Genomic DNA, 23,198 nt, shown 5'->3' with positions numbered 1-23,198 from the left:
AAACATTTCACCAGAAGAAACATGGCGTGCAGTTCTGCTCCCAATGAAGACAATAGCAAAGCTCTCGCTGAGGTCACTGGCAGTAGGGCTCATGATACGGATGCAGCACGGTGACGGATACGTTTTTGTAATTCAGGGAAACCGAACAAACAAAAATTAGTTTGCGAGATGTGACAATGAATGAAACAATGTTATTTCATCTGCCACACTGAATAGTGAAAAACACAAGTTAAGGTTAAGTAAACTGGCAGGGGAGGATGAGTGAGAAGAATTAAAGAAAGCATGCAAAAGAGCAGAGAACTTACCACAGCCTTGAATAAGACCAAAAGAAGAAAAGAGCATTAAACACTAATTAGCAAACAGAATGATTCATATCAATCTGTTGTTTACACACCTTATTATTACAGAGGAATGGAAATTGCATGGTTGCCAAACACGTCTTAAAGGAACATGCTAGCCTCCCACAATGGTTTGCAGTTGGGAAAAGCATAAATTCATGCCACTGTGATTGCTCTGAACAGGCTAAAGCACAGTAGATACATACAACTACTGTACAGCATATTGCATAGAATCAGAAGGGGCTGAAACGCGAAGGTCAGAAAGTCAGGAAGAAACGCAACAAATTAGCTACTGTTCACAGCTCTAGTTTATGCTGATTAGAAAGATAGGACTGAATACTGAGGGCAATACTAGCTTTTATTAAATTCTTACTCACATAAAACATCACTGACCTTGACTTCAAAATCAGTTTTGCCCGAGTAAGGAATGACTAGAAATTGAGGTGCAAATTCTGCTCTCAATCGCACCAGTGTAAATCTACTCTAACAGTTTACACTGATGTAAAGTAAAGACTTCTGGGCTCAGCTCAGGCTTTTTAATTACTATTACTACATAGTTTCAATGTTGACCATGTTTGCCTAGTTTAATTTCCTTAAGAAAAGTGTGTCCAGAATGATTCTCTCAAAATGTGCACCTTTATATCTATAGATACATGGACTTATACACGGAATCTGAGGCTCACGTACCTGCCCATAAAAAGCAACACGATAGTATCGGCCAAATAAACGTTTCTCAGAATTCACTACTTCTGCGACCTTCAGATATGATCGATGGATGTCATAGTACAGATCTGACAGTCTCTAAGGTAAAAGGGAACAGAAAAAGTGCAACGTAAAATTATATTTTTAAAGGCTTTATTCAGGTTAAATTTGCCACCATGGGATTTCCAATCATGTGGAGGTGGCTACCTTCTTTATTCTCAGTAGCAGCTGCAAGAGGTCAATTTCAAGACTTCTGCCTTCTCCTGGCCACACAATTTTAGGGTGGTAGTAGCCTTCTTGCATAGCTCCATAAGGAAAGAGTTACAGTATAAGTCTGTCCCAATGTGTAGAAAAAGAAATCTATCTGGGGATGGTCCCCCTCATCTGGATGGCCGGTGATGAGGGTACTCATCCTGATTACTGAGCTGTGATTCAGTGGGCACGGAATGGAATGAAGAGCACATCCTGAGAGACACAGCACAGAAGGGGCAGCCTCAGGACAGGCATCAGGGGTCTCTGTATACCACCTTTGCACCTTACTCCTCAGTTTCAGTTATTCTATAACTTTATTATCATAGTGTGAACTTCTGGTAAAAGCCATGCTTTGCACTGGGGCCCTGCTTCCCAAAGTACATCCCATGCTAAGTTACCTTACCAGTTTAAACAAGGAAATCAATGACTTGGATATTATTAAGTAATTGCTTTTCTATTTGAAATGAAAGAAAAACAAAAGTGAACACGGAATAATTTCAAAATTAAATCCTTTATCCTGTAATTTAGGTTATTTTTATGTTTAGGTATATCTAAACACTTTCACTGCTAAAAATCAACTCTTGGATAAATGCATATACCAATTCCTATTCATTTGGTCAAAGGAGTTGTAAAAATAAGAACAGACCTCTAGAAGGTGCATATAATGCTACACATAGACTAAAATCTCTAAACAAAAAATGGCTAGAATTTTGATGTAATTTCACCAGGCAACAATATAATGGTTTTAATGAGCTTTACAGGCTCATTTGTCCAAAGGAATTTGCAAGTGTGATTTTAGTGCCTATGAAAGGAGCAGGATTTGAAATCAAAACCCTTCATCCATTCATGGCACAGGTAAAGCATAAGTGATAGTGATGTGAGTGTCCATTCTCTGTCCCACCAAGGTACCCAAACCCTGAGCTGGTGGGTTAGAGAGTAGATCATTCCTGCCCCCCCCAACAATCCAGTTAGTCTTTCTGCTTTGACTGTCCAAAAGGAGATTGTTTAGACCCCAATCTTGCAATGAACTTCACATAGGCACAGGAGCCTGCCTACTTTTTGAGCTCATTGCATGTCAGGGTATCAGTCATTATAGTGATATGAACCCCGATCCTCTTGGAACTGAGCTAAAGGCCAATATACTCATTTCATGTAGGCTATGGAACAGCCATGAAGATGGAACAATGTTTGGTCACTACCTTCATAGGTGACAGTATATGGTAATTTTTACTAATGTAGGTCTGAATAATGAAAACTATATCTAGGGGATCTCAGAGCTACAGAAACCATAGAAAATGTGTTTTCATGGGGTTTCCATAACCTTGCACAGGCTTCAGACAAGATATTTTTAACTCAGCCATCCAAAGACGATCGAACCCCCACCCACCAATATTAAAATAAAATTAAAATATGCCAATTCAAACAACACTGGTCTGTGTTTTCCTCCTACTCTTTGTTTTTTTAAGACAGAAATTTTAATTGGAAACCCAGCTTACTTTAAAATCTCTTTGTTTCTCAAATACAGCAATGATAGGCTTGTTAACTTCAGCAATCAGTTCATATCTTTCAGACTTCCACAGGTATTCAACACATAACTCCAGCTGCTTCACAAGGATATTCTGTAATTCCACAAATAAAAATTCTATGGTGACTTGCTTGTTGATTGCATTTGGTAATTATGATGACATCAGCAGTACATATATATATATTTTATTTCAATATGATTTCTTCTATACAGTAGGTTAATATAGTCATAAGAAGCTTAGTAAGAAATTGGTGAACATCATTTGGCAACCTGCTACCGTCTTATGTAGGTCTAAGTACCACTGTAAAGGTTCAAAATGCCAAAAATAAGAAATTCCCAATGCTTCAGAAACCACCAGCTATCATATATCTGCAGCCATACCACCCGGTGGTAGCCTGCAGAAGCATGGCACGAGAGAAGTAATGCCAGGCTTGTTCAGTCAATGCTTGGGCCTTTGAAGAACACAAAGGTGATACAGAAAGTAGTGCTATCTAGTGGATCACTAGCACTCTTCCATCAGAGTCATTAGCAAGTCAATGGATGAGATATAAAACATTTGTAGAGAGAAAAAGACCCCATGGCACTTTTTTGGAGAAGCAGAGGGATGTTTTAGTCAGGGTTTCCTCCCTATATTCCAATTCTGGTATTTTACAATCGGTCAAGCTAAAATTCCACCCCAGTTATTTAAATTGGATGTTTTTGTAGCTTTATTGTACATTGTTAAACAGTTGCCATATTTTAGGTGAAAGGAGTCTGCATTGGGTAAAGTGATCCCTTAATATAGTTTATCACATTTATAATGTGCGCAGGAATCATAAAAATATTATTGCCCTCCAGAAACATATGTGTATCTTTTAGCAAAGGCTACACTATAGGTTTGAGATAGAACTAAAGACAAGCTCTTTTTTCCTCACCAATAACAGCCATTGCAAATAATTCAGATCTTAACTCAAATCATAAACCAGACACTTTTAAAGATTGGGCGAGCCATGGAATACATACAGTTGGCCCTCTATTCAGTAAATAAACTTTTCTAATTTATTTAGTAATAAAGACTATCTTTGACTATCCCACTCTCCTGTGGTACCAGTATTTTCAAGTTAGGCATTATAGTTCTCAACTTTCTAGAAAAAAACTGTTTTCTACAGAAAGCTAATTTTAAGAGACGTAATGGCATCAGGTGAATTAGGAAAGAAAAAATTAGAGTTAATTTACATCAAACTTTACAGAAAACTATCCAAATAAAAAAAATGTGCATATGTGACATGCTGGGAAAAGGACCTGGATAAACAAATTACCCCAGAGTAATGAGGTTTGATCTTGAAAGGAGTACCAGCAACCTTACAGCATCAGCAACCTCGTAGCACAATAAAAGAAAATTTCTTGAAGATACTGTTTCACTGGTACCTCACACCAGCTAGCTATATGTTGAAAAACTTGTGGTGAAAGAGATTTTATGCATGTATGGTGGGCATGTCCAGCCATTAGAGAGTACTGGATGTAATCTGTAGCCAATATCACAAATTGTTGGCTATTTATTACCAAATAATCCTTTAATAATCCTCCTGGGAATTCTGGGTGGAAATGGTCACACAAAAGGAAATGAAGAATTAATCTGTCATCTGCTTGTACAGTAGGACCTCAGAGTTACAAACACCAGAGTTACAAACTGACCAGGCAATCACACACCTCATTTGGCCTGGAAGTATGCAATCAGGCAGCAGCAGAGATACAAACCAAAACACAAAACAAATATAGTACAGTACTGTGTTAAACGTAAACTACTAAAAAATAAAGGAAAAGCAGCATTTTCCTGTAGCATAGCAAAGTTTCAAAGCTGTATTAAGTCAATTTTCAGTTGTAAAAAGAACAACTGAAAGAACTTTTTGAAAGAACTATAATACGAACAACCTCCATTCCCAAGGTGTTTGTAACTCTGAGATTCTACTGTAGCTGCTTGGCTATTGGTAGCCTCTCACTGAAAAAAGAAAAAATTAGCCCAAACATAGAGCAGTGGTTCCAAAATATGGGAAGCGGTTGTTCAAGAAAAATTAAGACACCAATTACATACCCAGCAAAACAGACAGAGGACAAATATATACTTAGATATTTGGTTATCTTTTATTCAATACTCAAAGTACATTTAACTACAGAAACCCCCATCACACCTTTTCAATTTTTTGGTATATTAACATTTGATAGACTTGCCTGGTTTGTTAAATTTGTTTAGACAGATTTCACCCCATTTAATAAAATGACATGTCACAGCTGTGGTAATGATGCTCTGTAACGGTAACATTCTTCTAAATAGAGAGATCTGGTTACGATATTCCTTTATAACGTCTCTTTAAACCACAACTCACTTTGATTTTATTTTGCTTCTGATATTTACGTGACTAGGATTTATAACCTGGTTAACACTTCCTAAATAAATAAATAGTTTAACCCTCCCACCCCCTTAAAGTAATAAAATTAAAAGAATACAGAACGACATTATTTAAATCTACCATTGCTAACCTCATTATATGGAGTATCTTGCATTCCAGAATCTTCTTTCATAGCTCCTTCCTCTTTAATGTTTGGGGTAATATTTAGAAAAGCTGGCCATCCCATGGAAAATAAGCCTTGAAGTACAAGCCATGAAAATGCTAAATTAATACTTGTATAACCATGGATTTTAAAAGGCTATAGGATGTTGTAAAATGGCAACCAGTTTTACATGGCTAGGATTATTACTTTTTTATTTTTTTACAATCCAAGTGATGAGTGGCACAAATGGAACTGATTGAATTTATGACACATTATTCTAAGTTCCATCTGTGGCATAAATCCACTTGTCTAGGCAGACACACTAATATGTACTCATAAGGCAATGATCTCAGAGAAATCTTCTCCTTTCCTCTGCGTGTCACTACTCCACTTGTTTTGTATCACTCTGCCAACCCATATAAAACTACACATAAAAAATAGTATTCTACAGTAATGGCACAAAAGTATTACTACAGGGCTAGAGTCTGCCACCCTTACTCATGTTGACTAGTACAATCGGGCCTTATCCTGCAAAGACTTACATATTTAACTTGACACACTATGTGTTATCCTTCTGAAGTCAATGAGAGCACTCATAGTGCATAAAATTAAGCATGTAAGTAGATCAGTACTTTTCAGCTAGACTATGCACAAAATACAGTATTACTCACTAAGGGTAAGATTGGCAGAATCTGGCCCATAGTGTTTTGGGCCACTAATATCTTAGTGTTTTTTAAAAGGAAAATCTGCCAGAGAAGGTGATGCTAAGTTTAACAGTAGAAAAATTTGAAGGATGGTAATTTATTAAATTTAGAGTGAAATATACTATACCACTGTGCACAGAAACACAGAGGCACACGCCACAAAGGGGTTGCTATTACTATTTGTTTTGACTTATTTGATGTTTTACTGCCTCTGAGTTTTGACGTAAAGAATGAACAACTTAAGGGTAACATGCATGACTTTCCCATACACTCCCTCCTTGATAAAAAAGCGTACTTCTCTTAATACATTTTGTCTCACTCCTGCAGATGATGTGACTTCACCATTTATGAGCTATCAGACTATTCTCTCCTTTCCAAAGTACACATCTTATTTCCCCCACACCCCTGATATTTATTGTCTTTTCCACAGAAGCAATTCTTTATGGAAGTTGTGCCTTTATTCTCTTTTCCACAGAAGCAATTCTTTATGGAAGCTGTGCCAATAGAGCTAGCTCATGCTGAGAGCAACCCTGAAATGTAAGTTTAATAAACTAACAGAGATTGGCAGAGGAACTATATAATTAAAGAAAAAAGTCACACTTTTTATTTCTCTGCTAGGCTCTAAGTAAAATAATCTAGATTAGCAATTATGTGTAGACAATCAGATATTGGGCCTGATCCTCCTCACACTGTGGTCAAATGGGAGTTTTGTCACAGACCTCAATAAGAGCAGGATAAGTCTCATTGCTACCTTGATTCTCCAGACACACAAATGATGTTTATATAAGCCTCAGAAAAATGACATTCTGTAGGAGTTTTATATGGCTTCACTCATCTCAGGCTTGAAGGCTTTATATAAAAAAAAAATTAACGCTTCCTCCTTTTAATAGATTTTAGCTCTAATCGATGCATTTAATGGGTTTTCTCTGTTAATGTGAGAAGGAAAGATATTATTGTCAACTCTGAAAATGGTTTTGCAAATGATTGGCAAGTTGAATACATTAATTTGAACATCAATTCTGAGAGGAGCAGCATTACATTAACTGCAACAACATTTCTTTTTTTTTCTTTATTTTTCCCCTTGAAATGAGGTGATTTAATGTAGCCATAAAAATCCTGTGGCCAGAAAAAGTCACCCAATTGGGGATGAGAGTCCAAAAGTCCTAACAAAGTCAAGGAATTTCATTTAAAATGTAATCACATATTTTTTTCTGCACGGGCATTTCACTATTACACTAAATAAATGGTTGAACCATAAAACTTGATTTATCACAACTTGTAACAAAAAAAAAAAAAAAAAGGGCGAGGGAGGGTCTAAGACCCAATCATACAATCTGCAGTGTCTCTCCTGCAAGACTTGGCTCCATTTGACTTGATGTGGCACATACAGGCACGTAACATCTTGCAAGAGATACTCTTGCTCCCTGCAGAACTGGGCCTCTAATGTTTTATCATATGATAAGGAAGAAAATGAACTCCAATTAAAAAGCTGTCCATCGTATACTATGTACAATATCATTATCTGGATGTTAATTTTTTCTGACTGTACAATCAAGATCTTATTTTTACTTCTGTTATTGGTGTGTAATTGTTTAATAATATTGTCCTTTTTAAGCAGTTTATCTCACTTTGAAATGAAAATTACAGGATCCTATTATGACGCATTTTCGTGCAAAACTCCCACTGACAAAAGTAGGAGTTCCCTGCCTGGATCAGTAGCAGAATGGCTTGTTGTTGGTAAACACTGTAACTAGTGACATACTGTACAATTCATCAAGATAATTAATTAGTCCAACCAAAATGAGCATCAGAAAAATATCACACAATATTTCCTAGTATTAACTACTTTCTATTAAAATCATAATCATGCAACATAATTCTTTCCCCTTTTGAGAATATCTTCTTTCACTAGATCAGTTTAAGAGCAGTAACTCGATTTTCTAAATGATGTTACTTGACCCATAAACAGGCATGGTTAGAACACTCACTTCCTCCATTGTGAGTAGTTAGTAACAGATTACTATCAGAGACTTGAACATCTTCCAGGAGCATACGTGAGGTACAAATCTTTTCCATTTTCCAGTAACCTATGGTAGTGTAAGATGTTATTAGTATAGTGCTACTGGTATGTGTTAATAACATGCATATTTAATAATGACACACTAACAAATTAAGCATTCTCTTAGCACTAAAAAGCTAAACGTTCAATTAACCTCTTACGTATAAAATATGTATTTTATTTTGCTGTTACAATAAGAATTTACTAGTCTCATATCTTAAACACATGTGAAGGGTACAAGCAGCAGGATAGCTTGAAAAGAAAACAAATGTGATCTGAATGAAGTAAAACTGTTGCAAAAATGTGTTCAGTTGTATCATTCTCTACATTAATTATTGCATTTGAATACATTTAACTTACCCTTTCTTTTCAGATATTCTGCAATGAGGGCAGCTATATGGATATAGCACATAGCAGCCTGAAACCAGAGACCATATAAATACATTAAAGTACACCACAGATCTTACATTATTAGTTTGCTGAGGGTCAGAAACCCTCTTCGTTGTCGGAATATGTTCAGGAAAAGGGGAAACAAACTTAGTTTGATAATTTGAAGAAATCACACGTCAAATACCAAATCCTTACTCAGGCAAAACTATCATTGATTTTAATAGGAGTTTCGCCTACATACGTATAGAGCACGGGTTAAACAAGAGCGTCAAGATCTAACCCATAGAAAATACACGGTTACTTTGGAAACAAGGTATTATTGGGCTAAGATCTTGGGGTTCAATTAATCAATTTAATACAAATAACATTTTTGCCAAAAAGAAAAAATTGGGCTATGACCCAGATCATATCCTGTGCTGAAAAACAAACAACCCAGAAGGGAATGGAAACTACGTAGTCTTGTCGTCATTAGGAAATTACATTGTGTTTAAACACGATTTTAACAGCCGAGTTGGCTAACAGGAAGCTGACAATGGCCTTGTGGTCACTGTAGACAAAGACAAATCATGCTCAGCAATGTGTCAGCTAGTCATGGTTAATCCCTGGTATATAGCCTGTAATATACAGCACATTCAGGCATTCTTCAACCCAGTCCACATCTTATTTTAGTCACATGAGGGAAACTGCACATTTAGCTTAGATAATCATCATCATAATTAAAAATACCAAGCTTTTATTGAGTGCTTTTCATTTGTAGATCTCAATCTAAATACAGACTGATTTCTTTGTCTTACGTAAATTACCTCTGATAAATCTCCATTTCTAGCATGAATCTTGGCCATGCTTTCAAGCCAAGTCCTTCGTAATTCAGGTGTACTGGCATATGAGTTTGCTAGACTGTACTGCAGGTCTACAAGCATCTCTGGGTCCTTCTCATGTTCCTTCATCTGTGCTGTGGCCATTAAAACTGTCCTGATGCGTTTGGTCAGGTCTTTCACCTCTGCTGGAAAGTGACTGTTCTTTGGAAAAGATAAGCAATGAATCACTGAAAAGGCCTACAAAACCATACTTTTATCGTGTTAAACTATAGTATCACCCCTGACTGGGCCTGGAGTCAATGGATAGACTCCTATTTAGATCACACTCATAGTCCCATTATATTTACATATTTGAACAGTTCTCTGCCATTCATTTACTGATGTGTCACAGCATCCATTAGAAACCCCAGTCCATATTCTGATTTCAGTTACACCACTGTCTATATGGAATAACTCCACTGAAGTCAACGGAATGACGCTGGGGTAACAAGTGAAAATATGACCATATGTTTGTTGCTAAATTTGTCAGATTTGGATACCCTTACTGATGCAAGTAATACTTTACTCTACAGGTAGCCTCACTAACGTCAATAGCAGAAGGTAGTATTCAGTGTGAAAAATGGTATCTCAGTCTTGCCCATAGCCATTTCAAACCACACAAGATTAAAATTTGATCTTCCCATCAGCCAGATCATAGATTATTCCTCAAAAAAAACGTATGTCAGTTCTGCTGGGGTTTTTTTGAGATGGGCGATAATAAATTCTGATTTTCAGGGCTGTGGGGTTTTGTTTGTTTTTTTGCATAGGTGTAGAGAGCATAACGATACAGAAAAAAAATTGTGCCTTTCTTTTGATTGGCAGGTCTGAGAATGCTACAAAAGCAGAACACACAGATACAAGATTAACAGATGAAAGATCAAAGCTGCCCTTTCACAAAATAAAATACAGGTGAAATTCCCATGTTACTTACACTAATTTTACATCAGTGTAACTATTGACTTCAATGGACTCACTCCTGATTTACACCACTGTTAGTGAAAGGAGAGTAAGCCCCATAAGAATAAAGTTGAAAATGTTTCCTGAAAAGCATTTGACAAGAGCTTATAAAATACACAAGTTGTAATTTAAAACTGTTTTCTAATATATTTAGCAGAGTGGGGTCTAAACAGTTATTAAAATAACACTTATTATGAAGTAAGCCCCTTATTTTGGGTTAGCAAATTATTCACAAGCAAATCTGGATTTTCTGTTAAACATATTTATTATTCATAAGTATTTGCTAAATAGTAGGAAGAATAATTTCTAGCCTAAATATCATTTGGAAACTGTTAACTTCAACTACATGCTATTTACGGTGTTTCACTGGTCATACGGCATAATTTCTGCTCCATGATTGGATGAGTGAAACATTTTCAAAAGGAGAACAACAAATAGTGAATAACAAATAATAAATTCAGATGAACAAACATTTGTGTTATATTTATTAAGATTTTGGGATTCACAAACATTTACTTGACAAAATAACAACATGAACCATGAATCACTATAAAATGAAGTCAGTCTTTTTATTCCTGAAAGTATTTGTGAATCAGTTCTTTCTATCATTCAATCATCTATAACAGGCAATGATAGACACAAAATCGTTCTTACTTTCATCTGCTTGTCTCCATTAGCAAAATTATTTATAATTGCAAGTGAATGTTGAAACCGAGATCCACCAATCCCTGCATCTGCGATCAATTGGCTTACAGCTTTGATGAGCTATTGGTGAAGAGGAAAAAAGAACAATGTATGATTACTAAAGGAAAGCAAAGTTTGGACATAGTTTTAATTCCCTGTCTTAAAAAATCAGCAAGAGTTGGAACTGATAGGGGGAGAGAAAAGGGCTTTCCACAAATATTTTATGAAGACAAAATATAAACAAATACATAAATATAAATAACAAATCTTCTGTATGTTTATAATTGTTTACATTTTAAAATGTTAGATCCTGTCTCATCACTGTATTACTCCAGTTTTATGCCCATGCATCTGTACTGATTGAATCACACTACTGTAAAATTGGAGATGCAAGTTAAGCCCACACTGATGACACACTGAGTCAGATATGCTCCAACTGCTACATGCTGTGCCTGTGATGCAGTGAAGCCATAAACCTGATTTAACTGGCCAGTTAGCTAAGTTTACAGCTGCTTTGCATCACCAGCACAAAGCAAAACAGCTGGAATGAACTGGTGAATATGGTCCAATGTTTTCAGACATGCCAGAAAAATTAGAACGACACAGAGAAATTGTGATTTGCAGAATTCAAAGAATCATTTCAGTGGAATATTTTTTATAGCCTGTATACATTGTTTAAAGTGCATCTTACATTTCACTCACCTGTAGATGGGACCTGACTATTGACTTCTGCTTATTAAATTCAAAGTTCTTTCTCATGAAAAAATAAAGCAGAGCAGATGCCTCTGTCTGAGTTGACCGTGACCTGTGGTTACAGCATTTCAGGATTTCATAGCAGAATGATCCACACATGTCTGCTTGCCCTTGAAAAAATGCTGAAGGAAACTAGAGAGAAAAGATGTCAAAATGTTTAGCACTTCTACTACTCCTTGCTACATTCATTTTGAATCAACATATTTTGTGTCAAACTTTTATTAAACACATGCCTCTCTCTCTCAGACACACCAGTGTCTAGCAAAAACATCTGCCACTAGCTAAGCCTTCTCTTCTGTGTAAAAATGAAAGGAAGTGAAAACAGTGTGTGGAAGTTGTGTACAAACCATTAATCAAATCCTGTTGTGTACAAAGCATCAGTTAAATTGACCTTCCAAATTTGTATTTGATGCACAAATAACATCATGTGCACTGAAAGCATAGTGAGGTGCAGCAGTTGCAATGGAAATAGCATAGTGAAGGGGACTGGGGTGAGTTCAGACACCATTATAAAAGCTGACCAGTGAGGAGAAAAAAGTTTGGAATAGCACTACAGCTGGGGAAATAATGGGTGTTTTGTGGTAGTCTAGAAAGACTGAAAAAGTTCATTTCAAAACATTTGGTGCATCCAAGAGTTAAAAATTTTTTTTGGATTGAATTAAATGTTTCAATTGACTCAAAATAAAATATTTCAGTTTAAGTATTTTTAAATGTTTTTGAATTTATTTAAATAAATTTTAAATAAATTTCAAAACAAAAAGTTATTTCAAACAAAAAATGGAAACATTCTTATTTTGGGGGGGGGGGAAGGGGAAGGGAGGAGGTAAGGAGAGAGGGCTAGTTTATTTTCAAAACAAACAATTTGGTGAAACTGGCACGAATTCATAAAACATCTCAGTGCTGCCAAATCTGATATTTTCGCCAGACAACATTTTGCTGAAAAATTTCGCTCCTCTCTATTGATTACTATGCCTTTATGCCACATTAAGCCAGTGTTCCCCCTGTGGCCAACAGTCTGAACAGCATTAGACGGCAGAGAGTATAGGATGTAAAGGTCCAAGTGGCTCTGTTCGTTGAGAGCTACTGATCACAGGATGGAGACAGCAGAAAACAGAAGGAATGAGACGAGGGAGAAAATAAGCATGTTTGGCACAGACCTAGATTGCTATTGAGATTATTATTCCCACAGGAGCCACTACTGAGATCAATATGCCTACAGACATTTGGAGATAGAACACAACCCCTGAAGGAAATGAGGTGGATGGATCAGATAATGTTAGATATTTACTCTCCTGCCACTGCACATGCTCCTCTGGCTCCTGGAAGTCTGGTGTATAATTTAAAGCAGGCTGTGACTGGTTTATCTTATGCTTCCTTTGGCCTTACAACCATTTTGGAACAATGGCATGTAGCTTAAACTTTTCTCCACTACTGTGTTACATGCAAGGGACTCGACAATCAGATCCATTTTGTTTAATGTTACAAAATTAGAGTAGCATTTCTCCCACTTCTCCTCAGCCATCACTATAATCCATCTGCCAAATCCTGATTATTTTTAAAATATGTCCTCAACTCCAGCTCTGATTTTGTAGCTTTTTGATCTGGTTCCCAGGCACAGTGAGGCAGTTCAGCGTCTCAGGGTTAGAAAATACTCCCATAATTATTTTTACCTACAAAACTGCAAATAGTAAATCAGATGGTCTTTTTCAACACAGATCCCTAAATACCAATGAAATGAAGAGACAGAAAGCACCTTAAAGTGTGAAATCCTCCGCAAAGTTGGATTTGTTGCACCGCCCTGCCAACCTTATGTAACAGCTTTCAAATGGAATAAAAGGTTAGTTACCTTGCTCACAAACAACCGCAAGGCAGTAAAGACGTGCTTGAGGGCTACTGCTGACTGGCTGACTTGCAAAAAGAGCAGGTAGGTATCAAAGACCTTTTTCATCAGTGCATTCTGGCAATCAGATTGCTGGAGTTGTCTCTGAAAAGTTAGCACACAAACAGGATTGTAATATTGTAATAATGGAACAGAAAATGGCTCCTTTGGTTTTTTTGCACCAAGTCCTAATGTGTTCAAATGTGGTAGTATCTTTAATGTCAGCCCTACAAGTGCTTAGAGGTTACCAGCAATGTGAAGCATTCTGCATGGGCTGCGGGCTCTTCATACCTACACTAATATCGGACCATTGTTTTCCACTGTTTGTTCTCCCTATTCATTAACATTAACTACTACACATACCACTCAAGACAGGGAAGTGGGATTCATAAGAACTGGGGTCTGTTGATGGCTGCCACTTTCTATCTGTGTGACCTTGAGCAAGTCACTTAAGCCAACATTTTCTAACTTAAATACCTACAGTTAGACTTCTAAATCCATACTGCAAGAGTGGCATGATCAGTGACCTGATTTTAAGAGGTGCTGAGCATCCACAACGCCTGCTGACTTCAGTAGAAGCTATTTCAGCATCTCTGAAATTCAAATGACTTTGGCCATGTCTACACTTACCAGTAGATCGGCACTGCTGCAATCAATACAGCAGGTGTTGATTTAGCAGATCTGGTGAAGACATGCTAAATCAATGGCAGAGCGCTCTCCCATCAATTTGTGTACTCCACGTCTCCGAGAAGAGTAAGAGAAGTGGGTGAGAAAGCATCTCCTGTTGACAGCATAGTGTAGACACTGCAGTAAGCCAACCTAAGATATGTCTACTTCAGTTATGTTATTCATGTAACTGAAGTAGCGTAACTTGGGTCAACTTGCTGCGGTAGTGTAGACCAGCCCTTTTATTCAGATGCCTCAGTAAGTAGTTAGCAGCCTAAGTTTCAGGCACCCAAGTTTGAAAAGTTTGGCCTTAACTTCTCTGTGCCTCAGTGTCTCCATTTTTTAAATGTGGATAATACTTACCCACCTTTGTAAAGGTATGGAGATTTTTTAATGACTGGTTTATATGAGATCAAAGCATTACTATCATCGCACCGTAGCAAGTGATGCTGTTTCCATGGGTCATCCCTTTTCCTAGCTCTTCTGCTTAGCCAGGACCCTTTAAGCCAGTACTTGCATGGGGGTTTAGTACTCCCCTTCCTTCACCCCACCAAAACCCCTAAATAATGAATGATTTGGCATTATATTTGTTTCTTTGTAATGTGCTCATGGGCATTTTGAAACTTATTTAAAATTCTCTTCTTGCTCAAACCTATGACACCATTTCAAGGAGAATTTGCAACAATAGAAAATACCTGGTGGTTCTGAGTGAAAAGACACAGTAGATCAAGAATGGTGAGGCAAACCTCTGTGGCAATATTTGCCTCTGTGTCTACATAGTGTACAATGTCTGTGTCATTGGAGCTGCCTGCAGCAAAAGAAGTGGGAAGAGAACAACAAAGTGAGTATCAAGATAAATAACCCTCCAATCAGATCAAGAACTGCTTTCCAAATCAGTACAAAAATTCATTCCTAAGTGTGCATGTAAGCTAAAGGGGGAAATCAAAGGTTGCTTGCTTCAATTGTTAATTTTGTAACAACTTTTCAACTTTGCAGAATATTGTTTCTTTATTTGCTTTTTTCATCAGAGATTACATTCAGCCTGACAAGAGATCTGAACAATGAATTATATCCTATCATCATATCTCCCTCAGAAAAAAGATTATGTGCAATAAACAAATGTATACTTGACATTTTGTGTCACACCGTCTGTCACTAGTTACATATCTTTTTCAAGTCTGTCTATCTGTATCCTCTAGGTCTATTAAGGGATAACTGTAGGGTACATCAGGCTGTGTGTGCAGAGGGCATTAAACCACTAGTAGCTGATGGAAGCACTCTTAAAGGATAAGGGCATGCAGGCTGCCTTCAGAGGACATGGGGAAAGTGAACTCTTACATAATAATAATTACATATATAAGTGAGCAGTGTGCATTCATTTTAGCGTCCACCTTTAGATGTTAGTTGTGCGAAAACGGAATGGAACACTGTCCTCACCTGTTAAGGGTATCTTAACACTGCTGGAACTAAAACTCTGCCTCGCCTTGCATTCAGGAAGTACAAGCACTAGAATTCTGGCTGTCCGCAGCACAAAAACACGGTGGGGGTGGCAATTGGAGAAGAAAAAATCCTTGAGCCTTCTCCCCTCACATAAGCAGGCAATGATTGCTAAAATATGGCACAATTTGTTCCATATGTGAGTTAGCAAATGCTTGACTTGTCTGTAAATGCTAGAATTCTAGAATGATATTCTAATACTACAATTCACTCCAGTGAATTGCAATGCTGATGGGGAAAAGAACGGACATTTATTTTTCAAAGCATTTTGAAGCATCTACTCTGAGAGGTCACATTACTGTATTCTCTCACTGACACAGAATGCCATTCTTATTGTTAAATAGAGATGCGTGTAGGTATGCTTTAAGGATATCTGTTATTTTTAAATGTCCAATATACATTACTATCTTAATGAGAACACAAAATATTGCTTCTTGATTTTGGGATTAAAAGGAAAAGTGTGGTGTAAAATACTAAGGCATCCATTTTCATGAAATCTGCTTCCTACAGATCAAAGCACCAGGATGTGAAAATGGCAAGGAGATGACAATCTGCAGGAGTTACAGCCACACAGTATTTTGAAGAGCTTTATTTGTCATGATTAAAGATGGTTGAAAAATTCAAAATTTTGAAATTTTTAGATGGAAAAAGGACAATTTTTTCCTGAAAATATCTGCAAAGAGTCCAAATTTTTTACCAGCTCTAGCACTTATCCTATTTCAGATGTTGCACACCTGACTGTACAACACTCCGGGGGGCAGGTTCTCAGCTGGTGCAAATTACCACGGAACTCAATGAGCGCGGCAAAAATGTCGGTAGTATGAATCCACTGAAGTCCATGGGAAGTCAGCATCTCTGCAAAGCAAGCTGCTAATTTTGTTTTCCAAATATGCATTTAAGTACCTATCTTCAGGTTCTGATGTTTGCAAGTGTTGGCTTTTTTATCTTTACAGGTCTATATTCCAACTATTAATATTCATACAAGTTCCATTTCAGCCCTTAGGGCCTGATGCAAAGCCCATTGAAATCAATGTAAAGACTCTCATTGACTTCAGTGGGCTTTGAATCAGACTCTTATACATTATGGTGCTGGGCTCTATAGAGAAATCTAAGATAGAGACAGACAAATAAGTAGATTCATTTCCTTCATACTTACTTGCCATGCTGCTGTCTATCATTTGTAAGAGTTTGGGGTTGGAAAATGCATTTTTGCCACGGATTATTGGTAATGTTTGAGATCTGTGATGTTTGTGGCCATCATGACTGGAAGTAGAATGTATCCTGAAATTGAGAAAGCACCATTTTCGGGTTAAATGTTGTTATCACGTCCCTATAGTTTTTCCATGTCTCAGAATTATCTGCAGTATTTCTCAATGACCGTAAGGGAGACCAACAGATGCAAAATATTTCAGGTTAATATAGCTGAAGAACAAAGTCTTATATAACACAAGCAGATGTTTTGTGATTTCTTGAAATCACAGGAGACACCATAACATTTACTATTACTAGGAGAAGCACTGGTTTAACCAGCTAACCAATGTTTACACAACAGTCCTTTAGGGAAGAGGAACTGAGCTAAATCCTGTTGGTTTAGAATACAGAGAAAACTATTAACACCACAAATTATTAAACACAATTAATAAATAATGGGGGACTGAGGATTTTAGAATGGACAGTGATAATAAAAAAAAGATACATTCTTTTTGTATTCTGCTAATGAATACAATAGACTATTTTGCTAAATAGAAGACATTTAAAACTAAGGGCACCAAATTCAGGCACATACATTCATATAAAGGTTCCAAAATAAAAATGGCCTTATTTTCAAGAGTACTGGGAACCTGCATCCGTTACTGAATTTAGTGAGAACTGACAGCATGTCTGAAAAATCTGGTCCCTTTTATTTAGCTGCCTAAATATGGATGCCTAACTTTAAGTACACAGTTTTGAAAATTTTCTCCTCTGCACATTATTTTCTGCATACAGGCCTAGAATCTGTATGAGTTTTGACTTGCACAGTTAGCACATGATCAAACCCTCAGAAGAAGGGGAGGGAGGGTTACCCCTAACCTTCCCCCCTGGTTTCCAACTCCATGCCCTACCATGGAATGGGAAGGAGGTTTATTCCCTGAAAATCACAAGTTTTCTGAGAGCCACAACATTCAGGAGAGCTGCCAAAAGCCATCCAAGTGGAGTGCTTGTGCCTCAGGACTCCTACCCTGACTCCCCACAGCTTCCATTTCAACATGACCCTGAAGGAGATCTTTCTTTAGTAGATGTGAAGGCCAGAAGGTATCAGTATGACAACCTAGTCTCCTACATACCACAGGCCAGGAAGATTTACCTGCATCAACCCCATAATATCTGGCTGAGCTAGAGTGTGTTGTTTGGAAAGACAACCAATCTTGTCTTGTGCAGTCTTTAAGGACTTCAGCTGACTGAGAATTTACCACATCCAAGTTGTTCCAATGGTACATTACCCTGACTGTGAAAAATATGGGCCTTTAAGCTGTGCTACCTAATCCTCTTTTTTGGGGGGGAGGAGGGGGCTGGCTGTATGATGTACAGAATTGTGGGAAAGGGAGCAGGATGCCACAGATGGTGGCTCCACTCCAACCCCATCATCTCCTGTCTTGCTCTCCCAAAGAGTGGAGTCCCATCTCCCTCAAATACACACAGGCAAAGGGTAAGCTTTGCCCTTATCTTTTCCCACCAGGAGTAACCTGCCCAAGAAGAGGCCCTTCCTCTCATGGACATATAAGGTAGAAAATCAGGACCCAAGGCACTAACAGTTTTAGCAATAAATTGAGCATTTATGTCTACTTTCCTCTCAACTAAAAATATCTCTGATTTGTTGGTACTTATCTGATTATATTACAAATATTTTTAGACTTTCAAAAGCGCTCAGCTCCCTTTCAGTGGCCAGATTTTTGCTACCCAGCATGCTGCAAATCTGGTTCCAAGAGTCGCAGTGGGACTGCTGTGTGAAAATCTGACCCCAACTGTTGAGCACTTGAAAATTTTATCCTGAGTTACTCTGAAAATCTAGCTCCACATTCACATGAAAATATATTGTTGGTCAGCAAACATAAATAAACAAACATACATCTTCAAAAGCAGAGTGAAAGTTAGAAGGGTCATTGAAAAGTAACAGTATTTTATTTAGCTCTTAACATATGTCTTTGCCATTCCTTAAAAATATTTTTACAGCCAAAAGGGCTAAATACTGCATTGGGAGGATTTAGACTGTAGCAGTCGCTTAAAACAGCTGCAGCATGCCTCATTCGTGGTGGGTTTCTAATTTTGTATCACCATGCTGGTTCTCCTGTAAATGTGCAGCAAAACAATAGCCTCTTCATACTTTAATTCAAAGGCACCATGCCAGTTCCAGCTGTGAAATGAGATCAGTGCTTATTGGGGGGAGGGGGAGGAAGGAAAGAGAAATGCTTCTTTTTCCTCATGATTCATTTGTTCCAGCCATATGCCATGATATAGGCTTATGATGTTGGGCATTATTGGGTTTGAATAAGCTACGTATAGATAAACGATTTTATCTGAAAAGCACAGAATGGTGGGAATACAGCCTTTCCCATCCTGCTCTCAGACGAAGTCTACAAACCACATAAAGTGATAAATTCACCCCCTTCAGTCCTTCTCTCCTGTCTTGGCTGCTCTTAGGGTAGCTACCTCAGGCCATTCAGCCCCCACCCTTGATCTTCTTTATCTAGAAAGCCACTCCCACTTCCCTGATGTTTAGATGAGGCAATAAGTCACCTGTCTTGAAGAGTCAACAGAATCTACTTAACCTTTCCCCAGCAGGAGCAACACCTGGTAACATGGGAACATATGTTATAAACAAACACACTGATTTTCCCCTCAAGTGGGTATTAAGGCTATTACTACAATGCACATTTTACTTCTGCAGTTTATTCAGATGCCATAGGATAGAACAATTAAATTCAGCTTAAAATGTACAATTTATTGATTATTTGGAGAAAAAAAGACCAGGAAAAAGGAGCATACACCTAGCTTATAAAATAGACACGATAATAAATGACTACAGTGCATGTAAATATGGAAGTAACCAGATGGGGGCCAAACATAACCACCTAATAAGTGGCACTGTAAAGGGGTCTTTAGGTGGCTGTAAATGAGCTTCAGCCTCTGTGTTTAGACCTACTTCGATCTGCATTTGGTTTAAGGTGGTGAAAGCTTAATAATTACCATTGCGGCAGTATACCAGATGTCTGACAAGATGAGTTAGATCCCTTAAGCGTTCCATTATTCTGGGTGGCTTGAGCAAACTTAAAGGCAGCAGCTATTTTCCTGTTAAGAGAAAATAAACGTTAACTCTGTTATGGTATGTGCCTCTGATTAGGTCATGTCAGTGAAAAACACAAATGTACCTGGCAAAACATGATACAAAGCATGAATTGGTTAATACAGCAACTCTACATTTTGCTGCTGAACATATGACAGACAGCTAAGTTCATTGTTGTAGCATGAAATGAAAAATGAAGCATCATAACATGGTGAAACAGAAGCGCACGTCTCATGCTTGACAGGTGGAAAAATGATCTCATGCTCTTCAGTATAGTGGGCAGAGACAAATACTAGGGGCCGGGGAATCTCAGTTTCTAATGCTTTTGAAGCATTCATGGATGCATGATAGTGTCGTTCCCTCACAGTTCTATGGTGACAAACAGAAGGATCTGTTTGTCCTTCTCTGGCATTTGCACTCAAAAACAAGATTGGGAAAACCCTAACATGATAGTCTAACTACTACAGCTTCATGCACTATCACAAGTAATCCACCTGGTTGCCCAGGAAAATGGCTATATTAGTTGAGCTCCAAACATTCATAGGATTTAAAAAAAAAAAGTGCAGGTCAGCTACGATATTTAAGAATGACGCCTCCAGAATGAAATTGATATACATTAATGACTTTTATCTGAGTGTTAATCCCCACAGTAGTACTTAAAATAACAATGTCATCTACACTATATAATAAGTAAAAAAATTACCTTATTATATTTCGTTTTCCTAGATATCTGAAATTTTGCAGGCAAACTCTGAAAGGCACAAAGTACATTTTGTAATGATTCTGTTTAGTGACATCAACATTTCGAAAATTCTTAGTCTTGATCTTTTTAAGAACACCCATGATAAATCCACCACTTTGTTAGCAAATGATCCAAGATCTCCCAGAACTTGGGAAACAGAAGGGGAGACTATCACTTCCACTCTATTATTGCCCATCTCTTCTCCCTGGGTTTGGGATTCCTGCATGGTGAGGGGGAAAAAACTGTGGGGATGTCTGCAGGAGGACAGTTTTTCTACCAACCTTATGGAACTTTTGTGGCTAAGTAAATGATGATCCAGTCAGTTCCATCTTATTCATCTTTCCCAGCTGACCTGGTTAGGGGGTTCTGGGTTCAGTTCCAAGCAGGGAGCCTGCAGGAGTTGTGCTCAGAAGGAGCCACAGGAAATTAGTTCAGGGCTAGGAGCCCATGGAATGTGAATAGCTCTAGAGGAGGTTTGGGGAGGCAAAGGCCTTCCTTTTCCCTTGAGGAAGAGGAGTGGCAGCAAATCTCAACCCCAAACAGGAGAATTCATACAAAATTCTGTGAGCAAAACCCCAAAGAGTTTCCTATCTTTTCCCTGGAAATAGCCAACATAAAGGATGATATGGTCTTTAATTATTAGAATATCTGAATTTTATCCCAGAGAGTAAAACATACAATTACTACAGCAACTACTAGAGAACATTATTATTTAACAAACCAGCAAACAAACCAGAGAGTGAACTTACTCTAAAATATTGAAGAAGTCCGCAATCTCTGTGAATGGAGCTCTCTGCCAGTAGGAAATCAATGTATCTGGAACCAGACATCAAAACATAGGAATTTAGCAATTATTGGAAACTGAGGATCCAAAGCCCACTGAAGAAATTCTCTCTTGACTTTACACTAAGTTAACACTGCATGCTTCTTTTGGCTGGATGCAGAAGATGTGCTCGAGAAGCACCCCCAGCACAGGTTTAATAGCAGTGTAGACAGTGAGGCACGGCTTAGGCAAGTAGAATACAGACACACCTGTGTGGATCTGTACTCGAAGACATACCCTACATGGCTCTCTACTCATCCCACTACTATGTAATCTTGTAGGGTCCCACAAGGAAAGGCTCTGGCAGGGAGAGAAAGCTCCTGCTACAGGGAAGAACTATGGCAGCTCCCTGCTGCTGGAGCCTTTCCCCCGTGCAGGCAAAGACTCCAGCAGTGGGGAAAGGCTCTGGCAGCAGGGAGGTAGCAGGGTGTGAGCCTTTCCCTGTTGACTCCCTCCTGCCAGAGCCTTTCATTGACACATGTAGCTGTGCACCCCAGTGTGGACACAGCCTGCTTGTCACTGCAGCATGTAGCCACACACATCCCACATGCTGCTGAAAGCACTGTGTAGCATAGATGTAACATTAGTGAGGCCCTAAGGATTTTATAATATTACAAGTAAAAGAAGTGCTTTTTAGGGATTTTTTTTTTACCTTCTGAAATTGTTTTCATAATGTGAAGGAAACACATAAGAAGGCTTCTAGTTTCAGCCTGATCTAACTTGTCGAAGCGAAGAGTTGATCCAATCAAAGACAAAGGTCTCACAATCTGTGGGATTGGAAACACACTGGCTTACTGAGTATCAAGACAGACTTTTTAACTCTAAGAATTGTTTTCAAGTGTTTACGCATGTACCTTTTCACAGGTGTCAGTTCTCTCACTGTTTTTTTCATTGGTACTTGGGATAGACTCAAGACTTGCTAAGGAAGCTCTGGAGTCAGCATGGTTTGCTGCAGAGATAGCTATTGATGAAAAGGCTGTAAACAAAAGTCACGGCAAACATGCTAAAATAATGCATATGGGTACAAAAACTAATAGTAATAATGGAAAACCAAAAATATGTTGTATGTAGGATGGACAGCTTTGAACTGTTAACCTCTGTCATGAAGCTACTGTTGACTACATTTGGTACTGAAAACATGCAACAAGTTGAATAAAATGATACAGTTTTGCTGTTATTCATGACATTAAAAAGAACCACTACTTTTTATGAACGCCTGATTCAAAGCTCACTGAAGTCTGCAGAAAAATTGCCACTGACTTCAGTGGGCTTAGAAATGGGCCTCAGATGAAGTAAACAAAGTAAGTTGCGTTTCTTCCCCTCCATTATATTTTGAAAATATAAAAATGCTTGCCTTATTAAAAATTCACACCTGCAGTACAGCATGTAATGACTTCTTCAGAGTGTGACTTTTTGATGTATCTAGCATACACTGTGAAGAAAGTGGCAACTCCCCATTTCATGGAGGTTTTAGAATTACAGGAGAATCTCTGTAAATATTTTTAAAGCATGAGGCAATT

General features: G+C 38.0%; 1 protein-coding gene across 10 annotated transcripts in view; it reads right to left on the bottom strand.

Moving 5' to 3' along the window:
* The window catches only part of DOCK10 (dedicator of cytokinesis 10), a 241,168-nt gene that overhangs the window by 22,373 nt on the left and 195,597 nt on the right, over positions 1-23,198 (bottom strand). For 5 of the 10 annotated variants that reach the window (XM_075068541.1, XM_075068534.1, XM_075068538.1 and 2 more), the window contains 16 exons: positions 22,533-22,654; positions 22,331-22,445; positions 21,605-21,671; positions 20,817-20,864; positions 20,017-20,118; positions 16,949-17,073; positions 14,991-15,103; positions 13,597-13,734; positions 11,700-11,882; positions 10,968-11,078; positions 9,303-9,518; positions 8,470-8,527; positions 8,039-8,137; positions 5,335-5,441; positions 2,789-2,911; positions 1,026-1,139 (listed from right to left, as the gene is read on the bottom strand). In XM_075068541.1, the coding sequence (XP_074924642.1) occupies positions 1,026-1,139; positions 2,789-2,911; positions 5,335-5,441; positions 8,039-8,137; positions 8,470-8,527; positions 9,303-9,518; positions 10,968-11,078; positions 11,700-11,882; positions 13,597-13,734; positions 14,991-15,103; positions 16,949-17,073; positions 20,017-20,118; positions 20,817-20,864; positions 21,605-21,671; positions 22,331-22,445; positions 22,533-22,654 (1,841 nt within the window). The remainder of the gene's footprint in view (positions 1-1,025; positions 1,140-2,788; positions 2,912-5,334; positions 5,442-8,038; positions 8,138-8,469; positions 8,528-9,302; positions 9,519-10,967; positions 11,079-11,699; positions 11,883-13,596; positions 13,735-14,990; positions 15,104-16,948; positions 17,074-20,016; positions 20,119-20,816; positions 20,865-21,604; positions 21,672-22,330; positions 22,446-22,532; positions 22,655-23,198) is intronic. The other 5 variants (XM_075068543.1, XM_075068535.1, XM_075068540.1 and 2 more) reach the window with 2 other exon arrangements.

Source organism: Chelonoidis abingdonii, chromosome 8 (assembly GCF_003597395.2).
Source record: "Chelonoidis abingdonii isolate Lonesome George chromosome 8, CheloAbing_2.0, whole genome shotgun sequence".
Classification (NCBI taxonomy): domain Eukaryota; kingdom Metazoa; phylum Chordata; order Testudines; family Testudinidae; genus Chelonoidis; species Chelonoidis abingdonii.
This window is presented reverse-complemented; position numbering and strand designations above follow the sequence as displayed.